This window comes from Leptopilina heterotoma, unplaced genomic scaffold (genome assembly GCF_015476425.1).
Source record: "Leptopilina heterotoma isolate Lh14 unplaced genomic scaffold, ASM1547642v1 Lhet_42, whole genome shotgun sequence".
Classification (NCBI taxonomy): domain Eukaryota; kingdom Metazoa; phylum Arthropoda; class Insecta; order Hymenoptera; family Figitidae; genus Leptopilina; species Leptopilina heterotoma.
The window spans coordinates 2838533-2859996 of NW_025111078.1; the positions used below are offsets into that span (position 1 = coordinate 2838533).

General features: G+C 32.5%; 1 protein-coding gene across 2 annotated transcripts in view; it reads left to right on the forward strand.

Annotated features, from left to right (window-relative positions):
- LOC122506425 (protein groucho-like) overlaps window positions 1-10325 on the forward strand; it is a 41882-nt gene extending 31557 nt beyond the window's left edge. For both annotated transcript variants that reach the window (XM_043618589.1, XM_043618588.1), the window contains 6 exons: window positions 1167-1437; window positions 2529-2554; window positions 6562-6702; window positions 7387-7934; window positions 8256-9135; window positions 9442-10325. In XM_043618589.1, coding sequence (XP_043474524.1) covers window positions 1167-1437; window positions 2529-2554; window positions 6562-6702; window positions 7387-7934; window positions 8256-9135; window positions 9442-9549 — 1974 coding nt within the window. In that variant the 3' untranslated portion in view covers window positions 9550-10325. The remainder of the gene's footprint in view (window positions 1-1166; window positions 1438-2528; window positions 2555-6561; window positions 6703-7386; window positions 7935-8255; window positions 9136-9441) is intronic.
- The last annotated feature ends 11139 nt before the right edge of the window (window positions 10326-21464 follow it).

Here is a 21464-nt window from a genome sequence, read left to right on the forward strand (position 1 = left end):
CGTGGCCGAATCGTTATAAGGGTTGGGTATCCCAAGGCGCGTTGGTATCGCGAAATACACATGTAGCTGGGAGTAGTCCGTAATTCCCTCAAGTATTAACTTCTGGAAAGTATCGAGTAACACGTTTCCTTGCTTACCCTCCAGCGTATAATATATTATTATACTGTTTCTGGACTCTCGAGCAATATAATTTCTTATACACGACATTGACACGGTAAGGCGTTCACTTTATCCTTGTAAATGCGGACAGTGTAAGTTTTATCGAAGCAAAAAGGTTTATGATACATGCGCTAAATGTATAATTTTTATATGTTAAATTATACTAACATTACGAACCGTTACAGAAAAGTTACACATTGTACACCAGATTTCTTAATTTGCTCGACAAACTTTATTTAGTGATGTGATAATACTTTATTCAATTCGATTGTGTTAATTACAAATAATTTTTATGAGAAGGGTAATTGGAGTTAGAGGTGTTACTCGTTTGAATGTTTTTCACAGACTGAATTACCCCAGGATACGATTGCTTAGAGTAATCTTAATCCATCTGTAGATAGTGTTCCTAAATTGTCTAAGGTCGACTAAAAGTTAGGGAAGGGAGAAGCATATATATTTTTCATTGTTCATGTCACCAAATCATCTAAAGTTGATGATGGTATCATACACCATAGACTTAAAACATTCTTATAGAAGGCACACCACTTTTCAAAAAGTTGTCCAAACCGAAAGGAAAGCACTGTAACTTACGTATCCTTTATAAATAAATCGGATATTTTTCAAATTAGAAACTATTAAATTCGATTGTGTTAATTACAAATGCCTTATTTTTATGGAGAGGGTAATTAGAATTAGAGGTGTTACCTGTTTGAAGGTTTATCACAGACTGAATTACCCCAGGACACAATTGCTTAGAGTAATCCTAATCCATCTGTAGATAGTGTTCCTAAATTGTCTAAGGTCGACTAAAAGTTAGGGAAGGGAAAAGTATATATCAATTTTTCTTTGTCCACGTTACCAAATCACCTTTATAAGAAAAACCGGATATTATTCAAATTAGAAACAGTATAGTTTCCATGTAAAAAAGAGAACATGATATCGTTATTAAATTAATATTTAACATCCGAACGAAAAAAATGAAAACAATACCTTTTGTTTGATTTTAGCCACCCAGGCTCGATTTACCGAGAATGATACAGCAGATGCACGCCCAACAATTACCACCTGGTGCCTCAATGGGTCCTCATCCGGGACTTCCGTCACTTCCAGGCATTCCTCCTGGAATCTCAATGCCAACATCCGCTTCGGCTCAACTTTTGGGACTTGGCTTAAATCCAGGAGCACCAGCAACACCGGGAACACCTGGCAGCCATCCATTATCAATGCTTGGCAAATCAGATTTCCATCGGCAACCTGATGATCTCAAAAGTAACGGAGGTACGTACTGTATGTATTATTTTATCAGCCCTACCTAGTCTTGTAATCCGTGACAATTTAATTCGTTTATTTTGATCACCCAATCCTAATGCCCATAAGAATTAAATTCGATTGTGTAAATTACAAATCACTTTTTTGTACTTTTTTTAACGGGTGTTACTGACGGGTAACATTACTGAATCGTCATATATCTGAATCAAGAATTGCTAAGCAACATTTCCTATGAGTAATCAAAGTTTGAAAACACCTATTCAAATGTTAAGTACTCAGAGAAAAATTAGATTGCAAGGCTAATATGCAAACGAAATCAAAACTAAGTGAATGGAGATTGGTGCACTCTTGGTTCGATTTTTCCTGGTCTGCTCTCATATATTTTTTCACTTTTAATGCCTCACCATTTTTCCATTGAAAAATCCGAGTAACTGCTCTGCGTCGCGTAATAGAAAGTTCGTGCTTTGCACACTTTGTGCAACGAACGAATAGCAAAAAAAAAACTCAGAATATAAACAAAAAAAAAAGATTCAAGCTACGAGGGACTTGATAATTAATCGAGGCTCGGTTACCAGGAACGATATAAGTAAGTGCGAGCGACTACTCTCTTTTTCTCTCTCCATCGTTTGATCCCGTTTGCATTCCGAGAACGAATTGGTGGCAGGAGAGGGTTGCAAAATAAAAAAAAATAAAAAAAATTGCTGTCTCTTGACGAAAAGCGGGGTCGAGCGGCAGAACGCTTCGTTGAAAATTTTCAAAGCGGTATCCGCTTTCAGAGCGTGTTTGCACCACCGTGTTAGCGGACACCGGCGGTTTTGAGGGAAAAGCACATAAATATGCATGAAGATCATTTATACGAGAACGCGTATGCCCCGCTTGGCAACGTTATTAACATTCTATCGGTGGCTCGACGCTATAACCGCGTTGACTCGAGTGTGCAGCATTTTTTTTTTCCCTCCAACTTTCTTCTTTTTCTTTTTTTTCGTCATTTCCCTTTATAATTCCGGGTGCAAGCGAATAATAACGAAAATTACATTTGCAGTCACGCCCATTAAATTCACCGAAACTAATTCTCTTCTCGTTCACGCTTTCTGTTACAGGACTCAGTTCCAACGAGGAGAGACATGTGAGTATTTCAGACAGTGGTAAATTTTTTTTTTTTTGGGGATTGTAATTTATATGCATGTATTCCAACATTAATTTTCACGTTTTCACAATTTTTGCAACATTCATTTTAAAGTGAATTCGCTTTGGTGTTTAAAAAAAAATTTTTAGGTCTCATTAACTCGTGCCTCGTGATTGTAGGAATCATCAAAATTTCCCACTCCACGTTTTTGAATGCTATCAGTAATAATTTTTTTTTTTTTAATTAGAAAAGAAAAAAATTTACTTTAGTGTAAACTGTGAATAACGCAGTTTGAGTGGAAAATGCAACAGCAAATACACTCGTTTAAATAAGAGAATAATTTTATGCATCATAATAAAAATTGAAAACGAGCAAACAAAATGAATTTCAATGATAAAAGAGAAATATTCATTTAAATTGATATGTATTTATTTTTAGTATACGATTTTTAGCGTCTGCTTGTATAGTATTATTAATTTGCCGTTTTACCTCTTAATCATTCAAATACGGATCTAATTGTATATATACCAAAAGAGCTTATATATTTTATATAACATTTATGACTATACAATAATGGTTTCACTGAAACGAATATTGAAATATTGAATTATATGACAAACTTTTCAAGTGAGAATCAAAAGTGTAGTTTATTCATAAAAGGGAAAAATTGTAAATGCTACGGGAAACTCTCGTAATTAAAATAAAAGAAGAAAATACGCTGAAATACTGTAAATATTCACTACTTTTAATAAATTGAACCTGGATGACATATATTTATATAAATATTTTAATGATATATGTTGGAGGAATTGTAAATAATCGAAAACAGCTGCAAATGAAGGAGAATAAAAAAAAAGTATTCGTTTGCTTACTAATTAGCATGTTTCAAATTAAACATGTCAGGTTTGCATTTTAAAAAAAATATTTTTTTTTACCATTTCTGGTATCAATTCAATTTTAATGAAATAAAAGTTAATTAGTGCTTGTTAGCGGCCTTTAATCAAATACTTCTATTGATAAGGCATTATAAACAAGTTTTAAACAAAAACACTCACATGTGGATCAAAAATTGTATTTTATAAACTTTGTCTTTTTTCATAAAATGCATTGTTTGTTAAAAACAATTGTTTAATAAAAAAAATATATAAAACAATTGTTTAGGATCGTGACGAAAAAGGAGATAAAAAATACAAACATTTAAATTAATTAAAATGTATATTAATTTATTATTATAAGTGAACGTAAAAAGTTAAATCACAAACTAGCAGATTCAGTAGAGAGTGAGTGACGAGTAGTACCAGAAGAAACAAAACAATTTTTAATAATTTCGAAGAAAATGAGAAATTAGAAACTTTTTTTTTCACGATTACGGTTTCAAAGTAAAGGTCAACTATACATTGTTATCGGAAGCGAAAAAAAAGCTCGTTTACTGCGATGTAAACGTCGTGTTCAACGGCGTAACATACATACATATATAAGCATCAACTGAGAATGAGACGTGGGGGAAAGTCGATTTATATCGAACTTATTATAGCAGAGCCACATCATAAAGTAGACATTGGCAAGGGCGCCGTCTAAGAATAAAGAAACGAGAGTTTAAGTACCTGCCTGTAAAGAGTAATACTCTAAGGCCTAAGCAGCAAAGATGAGATGAAATGCGATAAGATGAGATAGGTCCCTCATAAGAAATAACGATGATAGGGACAAGGGGGCTATAAGAAGCGCGCAGAAAAACGAGAGGAGTGAAAATATTAGAAGAATGAGGTGAAAAAAAAAGAATTAAACATAAAAAATCGAGAATAAAAAAAGGGAAGGAACAGAAAGAGGGTAGAAAGATGCCGTATTATAGGTTCGCCGAGTCTGTAATCATCGCGGGACCGCGAAACGCCCATCGACGCCCTCTCATTCTCTCGCCATTCTATTTTGCTCTCTTACTCATACCTTTTTTTTCCCCTCAGTCCACGTATCTCGGACCCAACCTTGTCTCACTCTTTATATATATATATACTCCTTTTTTTTATTTTTCCTCTCTCATTCCCTCACGGAGTGATGCGGTGATCTGAGACGGCTGTATTACCATGGTAATATTACCGAGAATGAGAATTTGAACGAGAATGTGACTAGTTGCTGGGTTCTCTTTCTTTCTCTCTTGGGGGGATGGATAATATTGCCATGTTCCTCTTTACTGCCCGCCTGCCTGACCGTAATTACTTCGTGTTTCAATGGAATGGACTTACATTAGTCCCTCAATGACAAGCGCCAGTTCTTTTTCCAAATGACCCACTACGTTCTCTCTCACGAAATTCCAACCGTAGTCGTCGCTATTTTCTCTCTTATTATTAAATTGTCTCCTTCTTTCTCGGACTTTTTTTTATATTTAATAAAAACATTGTTTCATACTGTTCTTCACATTGTATCTGCGATTATATTTTGTTTGTGAATTTAACTTTGTTGAATGGTATGTAAGTTTTTTTTAATAGTTTTAATCGTCAGTTTTTCTAGATGGCAATTATCAGGTAGCGATTAAAATTTCATCCTCTGGAATCCTTTGCACTGTGTATTTTAAGATTTCAAAGCATGAAGGTAGAAATTCATTATTAGTTTAATTAAAAAAAAAAATACCTATGTCTGTAAGCGTTAATCCAGAGTTGCTACAGGTGAGCGAATTCAGGGAAAAATTAAATTTTTATTGCAACCCTCTAATCAGTAAAATAAAATTCGATTGTATAAATTACAAAAATCTTTTTTTTTTGTTTGAAAAGAAATTAACTTTTGTGGTTAATTTTTAATTTATGGTTCACGTCCTTCCTCTTAGGTAAGTTTGTGACAACTGAGAGCAAGTTGACCGAACACTTGTTATTTATATGTTCCGAAAGAACAGTGTAAACAAGAATCCCCTCCCTGACGGTAAGGGCCAATCAGCGCGTCGAGTTTCCCTCTCCACAGAAAGAATGCCAATCGAGTCAAACAGCTCAGAGAGTAGCAATAATATTATCTTATTTCTATTTATAGTTTAATTATTAATCGACTATCCACGAAGAGGTGACTATCTAGAAAGAATTAAAAGAAACTTTTATTTCTTTGATAAGTTTCCATCGAGATGAAATAATTAATATAATCACACATTCCTTTAACAAATTAATTACCACCAGTGATGATACGTGTATATGTTAATTTTGATAAAATTACACGAATGTATAAAGGTAACGATTTGTTCTACGTCGCTAAAAACATGTAATTTATCTTCTTTTTATTGTTTGTTTAATTTTTTTTTGCACCAAATTGTGCGCATACAAATACCAAAAAGAAATTCTCACATAAATTTCGTTAAATGTAATATTAGGCGTGTTTAAAAATCTCCTGAATGTAAAATTGCTAACCACACTGCAATCTCCGCTTTCCTGCTTTATAATCATTATCATCTTTTCTAACCCGATTCTTCTTCTTCTTCTTTCTTTTCTTTTGCCCTCTTTCTCTTGGATGATCATTTTTTTTGTTCTCACTCCTTGCTTCCCCATCTCAGCAGCTTATTTTCTTTTCAGACTACTCTCGAAGCACTTGTTCTTTTTTTTTCTTCTTATTATTCACGCCCACGTTCAGTATCCCGAATTCCATTATGCCTTATTACCAGCCAAAGTTGCACGCTAGGACGCGTGAATCGCCGAGTGTGTCTAGGTATTAAAAACGACGACCTGAAACGTTCTGTTTATTCGTCTCTCGACCGTGAGAAGCCTCCTCTTTTTCTTTCTTTTCTAAAGAATCTCCCCTTTTCTTTCTTTTTTGTTTTGCCAAACACTCCCTTCGACATCACGTTCCTGCCACCGGTGATTGAACTTTCTGTCTGTCTTAACGTCTGTTTTTTTTTCCAATTTTTTTACACGGTATAAGTAATTGTTGTTGTGATTATCGGTTATTTTGATTCTAAGAAAAAGGGTTTAAAAAACAATTGTGTTTTTATTGAATGAACAAAAATTTCTAAAACCGGTTTTATTTCTATTATGTTTTAGAGAAGTTCTATATCGCCAGGTGACAAATACAGTAGGTCACGGACACCACAAGAACATCATTCTCATCATATACAAAATCATCATGATCATTCTATACATGCCATGAAGAAAATGAAAAAAGATGAAAAAGACGCTAATCACGTAAGTTGAAATATAGTCTCTTGTAAAATTGCTACATAGCCACTTTTAAGTATAGACCGCAATTTTTCTTTCTTTCTTTAACATTGAAGCGAGATATATAAACAGATTAGATACTTTGTCGTGGAGGGCTATTTTGCCACTCTTTTCAAAATGACGTCTTAGATTTCTTGATTATTTTCATGCCAAGATCTAATCTGTCGTGCGGTGACTGAATTGTTGACTACAGGCGACGTATTCCGGCTGCAATTACGATAATAATCCATTGCAAACAGCAAAATTGCAGTATTCAACGCCGATATAGAATTACAGAAAGCAGTGGCACCAAAGAGCAGGCTTTCAATTTATTCTCACGGCCTGAATAAATATTTCATTATAAACATTTTTTTGGTACAATCAAATTATTATTTGGGGTAATGAATCGTTTTACAACTTAAAGGTATGTTTACTTTCGTGAAATTCTTTAAAGGGAACTATTGTTTCGTTGGGGTTTTTTCGATTGGGTAAATTACAAAAATCTTTTCACCTTCTAAGAACTTTTAAGGAGTGACAATATTGATTAATTAAAATTTTTACCGTTCGGTTCAGGTCCTTCCCCTCTGATAATTTTTTGAGAACCGAAAGCAAGCATTTTGGAAAGAGATTAGAATTTGTAAATAGAGGGAAAATTTGCTTTATCATGTGCAGAGTGACGGAGAAAAGAGCGATCAGGATTTAGTGGTTGATGATGCAAGTGAAGATCCAGCGAGTCCGGCTGTAAATGGCACCTCTTCACCGCGTGAGAATGGCATTGACAAGGTGGGTGTTCCGCCTCTGGGTTCGAGTATTCAATCGAAGAAGGATGTACCGCCACATTCACCGCGAAGTGGTACCAGTAGCAATGCCAGTACACCGTCGGCAAAAAAAATGGAGGAACGGGAAAAGCCAACGACCCCAATTTCAAAACCAATGACACCAACGTCAGCGTCAAGTGGTAGTTTGAAGGCAACTGTGTCAGGGAAAAATCATCAGGGACCACCGCCTCCGGGAGCAATTCCAGGAGTGTATCCTCATTATCCACCTGGACCACCTTCTCATCATCTACCACCGAGTGGTCAACATCCTCACATGGATATGCTTGGTTATAATGGCTATGGACCACCAAGAGGTCCCTCATTACCTCAATCACTTTACGATCCTCATGGAGCAATGAGGGTTCCACCTGTTCCTCTAGGACCCGTACCTGGTGGAAAACCGTAAGTTTCTACTTTTTCGAGTTGTAACTTAAAGCTAGTGTTAAAGTCCGATAATTTTTAGCTTTAATGATTTGATGCTCATCCATTGGGTGAGGGTTTTTTACTTTTGGGGTTTTAGGAGTTGTAACTTAAATCTAGTCACAAAGTCCGATAATTTTTAGCTTTCCTTTATTTGATGCTCACCCATTGGGTGAATAAGGAAAGCTAAAAATAGATAGATAGACAGTTTTTGAATTGACCCCGTAGGTGACTTGAACTTTAGTTAGAAGTTAAACTTTTCCCTCCATCGGGACTTAAAATAGTATCCATTTTTGATTCTAGGGCTTACAGTTTTCATGTACCTAGTGAGGGAACAATGGTTCCAGTACCCTTCCCACAGGATGCATTAAGCGCAGCCGGAATCCCTAGACACGCTCGTCAAATCAACACCCTCACTCATGGCGAAGTCGTTTGTGCTGTAACGATCTCAAACCCAACTAAATACGTCTACACCGGAGGTAAGGGTTGCGTGAAAGTTTGGGACATTGGTCAAAGTGGCTCGGGTAGTCCTAAGCCTGTTTCACAGTTGGATTGTTTACAACGAGATAACTACATCAGATCGGTGAAACTTCTGCCCGACGGTCGAACTCTTATAGTTGGTGGTGAGGCTAGTCAGCTGAGTATTTGGGATTTGGCGAGTCCCACACCAAGAATTAAAGCTGAATTAACATCGTCAGCGCCGGCATGTTACGCTCTTGCAATCTCACCAGACTCAAAGGTCTGCTTCAGTTGTTGTAGCGATGGAAATATTGCCGTTTGGGATCTTCAAAATCAAACACTAGTGAGACAATTCCAGGGTCATACGGATGGGGCGTCTTGCATTGATATTTCCCCCGATGGTTCGAAGCTATGGACTGGTGGTTTGGATAATACGGTTAGATCATGGGATCTCAGGGAGGGTAGACAATTACAGCAACATGACTTTACGTCGCAAATATTTTCACTTGGTTATTGTCCAACTGGTGAGTGGCTTGCTGTCGGTATGGAAAATTCAAATGTTGAGGTTCTTCATGCCACGAAACCTGACAAGTATCAACTACACCTGCACGACTCTTGCGTGTTGTCCTTACGCTTCGCCTCCTGTGGTAAATGGTTTGTCTCCACCGGAAAAGACAACCTACTAAATGCTTGGCGCACTCCATATGGAGCCTCAATATTCCAGGTGAGTGAATTTAAAATATTCTATGTACTAGAACTTTTAAGTAGTCAATTGCTCATTTTTTCACTCCTTTTACTCTTTAAATTGCCGTTTATTTCAAAGCTGTTTTAAACATTATTATTATTTTGTTCTCCAATCTAACGGTTCTTAAGTGAAGAACGAAAGGCAATACCCATAATGTGCAAGCCTTGATAGATAATAAATAATAATAAATAATAATTATTAATGTCAAATTAAAACAAAAAAATTATATTTTTATTTATCTGCGAATTCCAAGTTAACAAAAGTCTTTTAAAAATTATTTTTCAGTCAAAGGAATCGTCGTCAGTGTTGAGCTGTGATATTTCAGCAGATGATAAGTACATTGTTACCGGATCTGGAGATAAAAAAGCGACTGTTTATGAAGTGATGTATTAAAAAAAATTTTCATCTATTTAAAAAAATGTTTTTTTTTTAAAGAAGAAAATTTTTTAACTGTAAATATATATAAATATATAAATAGATATAAATAGATACCGTTAATAATAATGTTATTAATACAGCAGTCTCTGGCTTATTATTCACTCGCGAATATTTCGCTCTCTAATGTCAAGTGCAAATAATAAACTCTTTTCAATAAGACTGTTTCATTTTATAATTTTTATCATAAAAGTTTTATCTTTTCTTTTTTTAACTATATTTCTCACTAGTGGATAATTTTCACGAGCCTTCTGTATTTCTATCAGTTTTTAATTTTCTAATTTGAAAAAAATATAATCTTCCAAAAAAATGGTTGAAAGAAGCAGATTATTAAAATTATTTAAAGAATAAAAATTTGAATTATATATTAGAAGGGGAGGAATATATTTTTTTCTATTATATATATTAATGATTGATGTTGTTTTGACACAAGAAAGGTTTTTATTGGAGAGATTGTGAAATATTGAGGTTGGGGTAAAAAAAATGTGTTCGTAGAGGAAATAACATTTCGTCCTGTTCAAAATGACGAAATATTTTTTATCATGTGATTATGTTATTTTTAGTATAATTATATCTGTTTTGAACGATATTTAAAAAAATTATTTCGGTATATTTAATAAAAGAGTTAAATTTTTGTAGAAAAAAAAATAATTTTTCTATATTTAATATTGTTTTTTTCTAAGCAGTTGGCACTTTGTGTATTTGTCAACCTTATCACTCTATAAAGTACCATATGTAACAAAATTTAAAGCAATAATGGTTTTTAAGTTAAATTTGTATTGTATTGTATGTATATTGTATACATAATATTAGAAAGCACATATTTAATAAGTTAATGTATTTTATATTGTGTACATTGTGTATATAGTTAAAAGTCATTAGAAACTTATATTCATATTTTTCTATGTCGTATATATCTCGTAAATATATACAAAATAAAAGGAAGGGAGAGTTGATTAGAAAAAAAGACTGTAGGTCGAATGTGAGTGTAACTGTAAAAAATGATAAATGAGTAAAAATGTAAATTGAGAAAAGAATAAATGCGCAAAAAGAAAGAAAGACAGAATGATACAAAAAATGAAAGAGAATGAATGAGAATATAAATAGAGAAAGAAAAAAAAATGCTAAAACTTTGAAATAACGTTGTATCGCCATTCGCGCCACTCATCGTTTAGATTTAAGGCAACGCGAATTTAAACAATAAAGAAAGAAAAGAAAAATAAAAAAAAAATGAACGTGTGAATAATCATTTTACCCTTTTGAAATTTTTGTTATTCACTGAGGCAAGCGACCGTGACATGGAATTCAAAGGGTTAATCGGACTATCCTATAGTAATCGGAGTGGAATTAAAAAGGTAGGTATGAAGAAATTTGATATGCCCCCCAAGCATTAAGTAATCCGTTAGGGTCACCCTTGCTAAAACAAATTAATCACCAACACAGAGTTTGCGTAACAGATCGACTTATTTTTTTTTATTTCTAAATTTTAAATAATTTAAATTTTTTTGTTTTCTGCATAGTGAACGAAGGATTTTCATATAATTTCTTAAAAAATCTATTCGACATTTTACGTTAATATAATTTTTTCCTAAATTTCATAAGAAAACTATATCTGAAAAAACAAAGTGTCGGCCATCTTGAATCCGCCATTTTGAATTTTGACAATCTAACTTCAGACCCTAATTTAATATTTAGACTATTATTTTAGATTCTTTACCAAAGGGTGGAGACAATTAATTATGTAAAGTGTTTTTTAAGAGCCTAAAAATAATGAAACTAAATATACCATAAAAGAGAAGAAAAAATGTTGAATTTTTAAAAAATCGGTTTTTCGAATTTTTGATATATTTTAATAATTTTAAATTTTTAACCAAAAAGTCGAGACAATTTAATAAGTAAAGTATTTTCCAAAAGCACAAAAATAATGAAGCCAAATGCGATAAAAAAGAAGAAAAAATGTTGAATTTTAAGAAATTCGGATTTTTGAATTTTTGATAATTTTCGATAATTTTATATTTTTTACCAAAGGGTCGAGACTATTAAATAAGTAAAGTATTTTCCAAAAGCACAAAAATAATGAAGCTGAATGCCATAAAAGAGAGAAAAAAATGATGAATTTTAAGAAATTCGGATTTTTGAATTTTTGATAATTTTTGATAATTTTAAATTTTTAACCAAAGAATCGAGACTATTAAATAAGTAAAGTATTTTCCAAGAGCACAAAAATAATGAAGCTAAATCCCATAAAAGAGAGGAAAAAATGTTGAATTTTAAGAAATTCGGATTTTTGAATTTTTGATAATTTTGGATAATTTTAAATTTTTTACCAAAGAGTCGAGACTATTAAATAAGCAAAGTATTTTCTAAAAGCACAAAAATAATGGAGCCAAATGCGATAAAAAAGAAGAAAAAATGTTGAATTTTAAGAAATTCGGATTTTTGAATTTTTGATAATTTTCGATAATTTTATATTTTTTACCAAAGAGTCGAGACTATTAAATAAGTAAAGTATTTTCTAAAAGCACAAAAATAATGGAGCCAAATCCCATAAAAGAGAGGAAAAAATGTTGAATTTTAAGAAATTCGGATTTTTGAATTTTTGATAATTTTAAATTTTTGACTAAAATTTGGAGACTATTGAATAAGTAAAGTGTTTTTGAAAAGCACAAAAATAATGAAGCTAAATGCCATAAAAGAGAAGAAAAAATCTTGAATTTTAAGAAATTCGGTTTTTCGAATTTTTGATAATTTTAGATTCTTTACCAAAGGGTGGAGACTAGTAAATAAGTAAAGTGGTTTAAAGAGCCCAAAAATAATGAAGCTAAGTGCCATAAAAAATAAGAAAAAATGTAAATTTCTTTCGAATAATTTTATTAAAATATTTGAATATAATATTGAATTCCTGTGAAAAATTCTAATATTTTTGTAAATAATTGAATTTTTCCAAAGAATTTAAAGAAAACATTTTTTTTAAATAATTGATTTTTCGAGGAATTGAAAATAAATTTTTAAAAATAGTTGCATTTTTTTGAGCAATTTCCTGTAAAATTGTATTAAAAATAATTGAAATTCTGCAATGAATTTTATTATATATGAAAATAATTAAATTTTAAATGAATTTTATCAATTTTTTTTTAAATAATTGAATTCTTATCCGAAATTTTATAAAAATACCAGATTTTAAAAATAATTGAATTTCGAATATTTAAAAAAATTCGAAATTCAATTATAATCAAATTTCTTAAAACGATTCAATTATTTTAAAAATTTTGAAAATAATTATTAATTATTTTTGAAAATAATTGAATTTTGGATGAATTTTATCAATTTTTTTTTTTTTTTTTAAATTGAATTCTTATGCGAAATTTAATAATAATACTAAACAAAATATTCGAAATCCATTTATAATCAAATTCTTTAAAACGATACAATTATTTTAAAAATTTTGAAAATAATTGAATCGTTTTAAAGAATTTGATTATAATTTTTTAGAATATTTTTTTCGTTTTCTAGTATTATCAAATTAAAAGTAGTGTAAATTCTCAAAAAAAACAGAAATAGTAGATTTTAGTTGTTGAAATCTAAAAAAAAGTAGCCAAATAGTAGCATAACGTTTAAAAATATAGTAAATAGTAGATTTTAGTATATAAATGAATGCGAAGCCTGTTAAATGTTTAGTATTTCCAAATTCATTAATAATTATTATCACGATACAAATCATATGATTATAAAATGAATAATTTTTGCAATATTTTAATGAATATAAATATAATTATGAGGTGAAATAAAGTGAATAGTGAATGAGTTGGTTGCCTGCATAAAATTAGCGACTTTTCAGAAAGTGTGAAACAACCGATATATATGCGTATAATTAGCAATGCAATGCGTGCGCACGATGCACGTATATTCAATGGAAGGTTCATTGGCGTAATGTTATTATAATAGCGGCACGTTTTGCATATGCGACTTAGTTCGAGGTTTAACTACATGCCACGTATTTACACGGTAATGATATGCATAGAGATAGAGAGAAAGCGAGACACAGACAGAGACAGAGAGAGAGAGAGAGAGAGAGAGGAGGAAAACAAGCGGAGTGTTATTCCGAAATGTGACAGAGACACAACTATAAAATGTATGTATGTTACTACACACCCCATTTTGAATAACGTGGTTTGCTAAATGCATTAGTTATCGCCGCTAATTTAGCATCGGACCTTTCATTTATACGCCCTGTTCAGTTATTAATTTATTCCTTCATTTGTTCGTTCATCTTTTTATCCTTTTGTTTCATCACAGTCTCTCTTTCTGTCTTACTACATTTATATGTTGTATTTTGCCTATACAAATAATCCCACGATTTTAAAGAGATTATTAATTTCGATAATAATAATAATAATAAATATTTAAATAAAAATAATTGAGTTTATCTGGGTAAAAGTTCATTAATCAATATTGTTTTATAAATAAATGTACGTATAAAAAATGATGAATAATTTATTCAAATATTAATATCATGAGGATATAATTTATTCTCTCAATACATGTGTACGAGAGAGCAGTATGAGCGGTAGTTGATAAAATTTTCATACATATTTTCATTAAAATTGAAATTATAATTTTGAACTTTAATTAACGTATTTTATTGTTTTTTTTATCAATTCAAAATTCAAATGCAGTAAGACATTTTGTAAGTGACATTTACTTAAATAAAAATACGCCGAGGATATATGAATAAAGATATCGATATTAAAATTCCATTTTTAGTTTTATATTTCATTTTATATGACATTTCATTTATTATAGAAATTAAGAAGTTGAATATAAACGTAATTTTAGATTTTAATTATTATTTTTTGAAGGAACAATATCTAAATTCTAAAAATTAGACTCCACTGTCTAAATAAGTGGGGCTATGGGCCTCTCTTCAGCGTCCGTGCGTCAAATATTGTCCCTATGCAGAAAAAATATTGTCCCAATTTCCATCTTCGATATTATAAATATCGAGTCTCGACACGAATTGCAACAAGAAAATTTAAGCCTAAATTTAAAAATTCAAGTTAATAAGATTTTTAACACCTGCGTAATTAACAGTGCACGCAGAAGCGCACTGAATCAATTTTACATTATCCAACGAGTTTATTTGCGTATATACTCGGCTAACTGAGTCGTATCAATCAAGTGAAAATTTCCAAGTTTTTTTTTCACGAGAGGAAGATCGCTCTCGCCTCGAGGGATTATAGATTACTTTATCGATTGAATTAATGAAGGGAATTTTAATTAACGGCGAGTTAACAGGTAGAAGCCGTGACGATCTGACGCTTGGTTATCATTTTCTCATCTCTCTCTCTCTCACTCGAGGCGAAACAAGGCTCGTTTAATTTTCTCACGTCGTTTTTGGAATAATTCCTCTTTAAAATTCTAAGAGACGAAATTTATTATTCTGCATTTTTTTTTATTTAATGTGTGATTAAATTAGTTGTAATTCGTATCATTTGAATATTTAGAGATGCATGCGGATTCTTAGGGTGCTCCTGTCCTTCAATTATAGGTCTTTCTGAAAAACACCTAATGCGCAAGCCTTGATAGATAATAGTGCATCACTGGTCTTTGTCAGTCTGGACCACTAAGGGTTCCCGTGTAGAAATTTAACCATGGCCTAAATCGGGCCCGATCTGGGAAGGTGTTTCATAAAAATGGGACCAAAAATTGTTAGCAATCCTAAGGTAAGTGTTTAAAGATGTTTAGCTTAGTAGATATGAATATTTATTCATATCCACTAAGCAAAATTTAGTTCAAATAGCAAAATATCCACAAAATATAGTTTTCGGATTTCCAAATTTCCCACTCAAAAATTTACTATAGTAAAAACACAACTATCACATAGCCTAAAACTCATATTGCAGTTAGTTTTTCGTCAACTACGACAAAGTTTGCACTCACTTTGTAAAAGTGTCGAATTTGATTTAAACAAAATTTATGTAATAAAAATATAAAATAGTTATTATCGTATCAAGGGCGCAAAATAGGTGATCTCGCCAAAGTCGTAATCACCTTTGCGCCCATGTTGCGAACATAATTTTTTGTCCTAACTGCATGAAAAGTATGGCATCTAGGGCACGAGCGAAGCGGGCGCAAAAGTACAGCAAGCGGGCGTAAAAGTACTTTTGCGCCCGCTTGTGTGACGTCAGCGGGCGTAAAAGAACTTTTGCGCCCGCTTCCCCGGCCCCGGGCGAGAATCAGTAACTTTGCGCCCACTTTAAGTGCCCGAAATGACATACTTTTCGTGCAGGTAGGACAAAAAAACAATTTTGTGCTTGTGTTGTGGGTGACAAGTAAGATAAAAACTATCAAGGAGTAGGTGGACTATATGAACAGAAATCAAAAGGTTAATTCGCAAGGATTGTAATGTTTGGAGGTAAGTGATATTTATTTTGTGTAATAATATTAAATAACTTCAAATATCACGGGGTATTAGGCGTAAAAACCCAATATCCATTGTTAACCCTACTTTAAAAAAATTATTTGAATCAAATGTTATATTACTGAGGCAATAATGAAACGATATTATACCTAGCATTTTCGCATAGTATTAAATATTTTGTACTTAGAACAAATATTATAAATTATTTCAACGTTGTCTCCAGATAATGACAATAAAAATTACCGCTGTATTAAATGACAATATTACCTCAATATTTCCAAACATCGACACTGCAATGTTGCCATGCTTTATTGCTTCAAGTCGAATATAACATTTGCAAAAATATTGGCAATATTAATCTATTTTATTTATTGTTTAGAATGGACAAGAAGATTGTTAAATGGACGATGTAAAGCTGACAAGGGCCGATTATATCAACATCATGAATAAAAAGATTCCAACAAAATATTTATATAAAATACAAAAAGAAAAAAGAGCAATAATATAAAAAAATTCGAATTAAGTGAGAAACTAAATAATAATGTTTTAACGTTTAAAGTTTAATTTAATTTAAAATGTAAAAACTATAATTGTAAAAGTACCAGATAAAAAATTCATAAATCTGAAAAACGTCATTTTCTTTTATTTAATCCTGCTTGGCAATAAAATAGGCCATAAATATGGAAACACTCCAGACGCTACCTTAAGGAATCTTAACCCTACATGTACGTGCTTCATTAACAGATATAAATCGCACTGTCGAACATACATTTCCATCATTTCTTCCCATTGATGATATCAAATATATATCAAAAACCCACAGTTGTCTCTTAACAAATTTTGCATATTAGTTTCGTTCATCTCCTCATCCGGAAGGTTTATTTATGAATAGTTGTGGATAATGCTATTATATACACACACACACACGTATAGAGGGAAAAGCGCTAATTTTCCCTCGTCCTTCTGTGGCTTCAGGAACGAGGCTACACAAATGCACCAAATTAACAGGAGCGCAAATGAGCGAGTTCACGCGCGCGCCTTCATGTTTCCCCGACTCTTCACAATTGATCACTAATAAACGCGTGCGCTCGTACTGTCTGCAAACACGGAACGATTGTTAAACGAATATACCCATCACCCTTCTTTACCCCTATCGTCAAATCTCTCTATATATATATTATATACATTTCGTAACAGAATTTTCAGTTAAAATCGTTTTACTCCTCTCTCTCTATGATGAATGTTTCAGAAAAAATAATAATTTCTTTAACAATATACATCCATACATTCCCCTGATTGGTATTAACTTTTATGATATTCAATTCTCATTCCATTAATTTAAATATTAAAACCGTTGCAATAAATTTCTTTAAATATAATATATGAGGTAAAAGGGACACACAGACAGTGTGTGGCGGCATCGTTCATCCAAATACTCGCGAAATTTGAATTACAATGGATCCCAACTAATTGATGACTGTATTTGACTAATTTGAATAGAGTGAACTCGTTTATACTCCTGGATTATTCAAGGACTACAAATTCAATCAGTGAAATTTTTAATGAAAATTTTCGGTTTCTATCTACTTTTTTTTACACCCCAACGTAACGTAAAGTAGTTGCAATTTTTTAAATACAAATTCTCGGCTAATTAAAAAGAGAACAAAAATAATTTTTTTCCGAAATGAAATATGTCAAACTTCTTTTCCAACGATATCATGAAAAATAAATTGTCGATTTAAAAAAAAATATGAATATTGATGAAATGATTTTATCAATATATTGCATTTTATCATATATTGCGATTGGGGAACATGCTTGCTCGTTGGCATCGGAAACAGTGGCGGCTGTCGTTGTTTCGCGCGCGATTAACGCAACAACGAAAATTACACTATCTGTGTTGCATAGCGGAACATTGGCGACGATTCGAAGAGGATGAGTATTCGAATGAAAACGAGAGAGTAAGAGAGAGAGAAGCGTGAACATTGATTGAACGTCAATGTTGGTTGTTTGATATGCACGCCAGTACACCGATATTTCGATATTTGCTCACGAAACGCTGGATTTCGTTTTTGTTATTTAATAAACAAAAGTCGATCAGTTTATCCGGTATATGGGTGAGTTTTACTACACCAACATATGCTTCAGTTGAAATATATTGTGTACTTTTAACATTAAAATACTTTTGAATATAACAATTTAATAACTATTTAAATAGACTGAATTGCTATAAAATATTTGTTGACTTTAAAATATAAAATACCAAAAATCTCCCTGACATAACGACGAAAATGCTGTATCTACCCTAGAGATTTGGAGTCTATACACTTTACAATAAAAACGGAGTCTTCAGTGGAGTCTTCAGTGGAGTCTTCATAGGTTAGGCCTCAAAGAATCGAAAAAGACTTTTTGTCAAGATTTTCATAGTAGATGATGAATAATTTTAAAAATTTTGAGCAAATATTTTTTTCGCCATGCCTTCCCCTTTCAAACTCATTAAATTTTTCGGACCATCTAGCTACTCATAACTAGGACCGCAATGTCACCTCAGAGTTTGTCAGTCTAACCCCTTTTGCCCCATTCACTAAATAACATAATCAAATATTTTCATTATACACTGAAAAAATTGTCACATAACGACACAAACTGCAAATGTTTATATAAAATATACTTGACGTTCCAAAGAGTTGTTCAACATACATATAGATTGCATTCGAAAATCGTATATAGAATGGTTTACTCGCAATCAGTTTCGTTTGTGTCTCTTTGTTATTTGTACGAGTTAACAACAAATTTCATTTCATTCCTATGAACATTGGGTATAGGCTTTATATATTGAGAGCAAGTGCAAATTGTTACCAAGGTTGATTTTTACCTTTGTGTTTTTTTTAACAATCAATGTTTAAATCTCCAGAAGAGAGAAAAAAAAATCGGGGATGTATTCGTAATGAACAGAAACACAGAGAATACAACAGAGTTTTTTTTTTTTTGCTACAGCTGTAGCCAATCGACTTGTGAAACACTGATGTATGGCAGCACGTAAACGCGAGTATTCGGCGACAGCTGTGGAAGTAAAACAGTCGTATGTATTCATTTAAGGGTGGCTTCGATTTCCGCATTGCTGCAGGTGCTTCCTACTTCAAAAAGCAATTCTCTTCGATCCATTTTTACTTTGCTATTCTACTTTTTATGTTCTAGCTTCACATAGAGTAACATTTAGGTGGTGCATTGTGTATACACATATGTAAAAAAGGTTCTTGACATTTTTTTACGTTTACCCAAAAAAAAGTTTTGATTGTGTATCAGAATTTTAACAACTGTTTTTATTTCAATCGGTCGAATTCCGTTTTTAACTTATACGTTGTATTTAGATTAGATTAGCAATCCTAGTAGTTGATCATCAATTGTGTAAAATTATTAGCCATATCTACAATTTGATCGAAGATTTACAATTCAATCTTTAAAAATCCAAGGTCTGGTGTATTATTCATCATCTATTATGAAAATCTTTTTCTTTATATGGTGGTATGCAAGATTTTTGTACTCTTGTCCTATAAACTATTTGTTAAGGTTCTACAATATTGTAATGTAAACCCCAAAGTTCCTGAATAAAAATATATGCAATTTTGCTGCTAGTATTAAATTATTTTATCCTTCGATGTACCTAAGACCAGAGTCCAACGTACAATCCTAGTCTTTAGGGAATTTCAAAAATTGACCCCTGGTCATAACCGAGACAACAACCCTAATCTGCTTCAACTGAGATGGAACTACAACTCCAAGCGTTAGTCCATTTACTGCCTGACTGACATTTAGTTTATGGGTATTGAACCATTCTCGACTATCATAATCCAGACACTCGATGTAAATCGCCCCCTTTGTCAGACATCACAAGTCTATAGGATGTCCATTCTCGAAGAACCCCTAAATGCAAGATTAAGATATAATTCCAAGAGGTCATCTACTATCCCCTTCGATCCAAAAACTCTCCATGGCGACGGGAATGCAAATAAATAAATAAATTACAATTGTTTATGCGTGGAAAAAAATATACAGACTATAATTTTAAATTCGATAAAGTCCAACAGAAAAAGGCACTTATTAACTATGTGTGTTAGTTTTTATATTTACAATATGCACCCAACTATCTAGAATGATACATTTTTTTTATCGTTGCAATAAAATGTGGTCTAAAAATGTTTTACGTGTAATATGTTAACGTAATTTGCAGTGCGATCGAGCGATAACCTAAGCTTCGTCCCATTTGCCACGTACCCGCTTATTATTCTTTTTTTTTCCTTTCTTTATACACACACGCACATAATTATGTACCTATTCAAGTGCACAAACTGCATACTGCAATTTTCTATATCGCAAAGTGACATCTTTTGTACCCCTGCCTATATAAATGCGTGCCGATTACTTCGTTCCTGCGCTCATTATTTATTTCTAGGTCATTGACTATAACTATCACTCGGAAATCCATTTTCATTTTGCTATTTCACATTTTTTGTTTGAACAATATTCTTGATAATTTGCTAAAGTAGGTAGCAAATAATAAAAAATAAAAATTTTAGGTCTTGTTTTTTTATTCATCATCTAGTATGAAAATCTTTTTTTTTGCTGGTTAAAAAGAGGGACGTTGGTTCTGATTGGTAAATAGTTGTATATAGATAAGTGGTTAGATTTGTCAGGGAGATGTCAAATGGAAATCCGGTGCGTTGCATTTGGGTGGCTTCTATTGCATAAAGACGAGCAATCTAGAAGCTTGCATGTATAGGCTGTTTGAATGCAGTACGGTCTGTTCACCTTATCAATTAGCTCGAAATTAGCGTGATAAGCGTATAACATTGGCTATCGCGCGTTTCACAGGGCCATGTCTATATATAGGTTGAAGCTAAAGGGCGAGAGTGGAGAGCGGGAGGTGGGTAGTGGTGGTTATATCCAGATAGCAGATAGCCAGGACGGCGGTCTCGTTTGTGGTTTGACCACCCTTGTGGTACTCTGCCCTAACCACCCCTAACCACTGTACCGCACCATCCGCAGTCGCACCGTCTACAGAGAGAGCGATAATGTCGCCCTTGTTGCGGCCACCTCGTGTTGGTACCGCGCATTTAAAGCGTGACGTCAATCCTCAAATTAACGACTCTCCGTATACACTTACATATTCACAATTATTATTTCACTTTACAGTAATGCAATTAGAGTTGAGTGTCTGGAAAAGCTTTTTTGTTAGATGATAAGAAATTCAGTTAAAGATTCGCAACATTTTTTTTACTAACGTCAAAATGGAATAGATTTTAATGAAATAATGTAAAATGGGACAAATGAGGACTCAGCGAGGGACGGATTGATAAATTTTGTATCGTGGGTGATGTCAACAAAAGACAGTTGATGATTGTGGGTCTAAACATCTCATCACGGATTAAAGAAAAGGTGCGATAAACCGTTG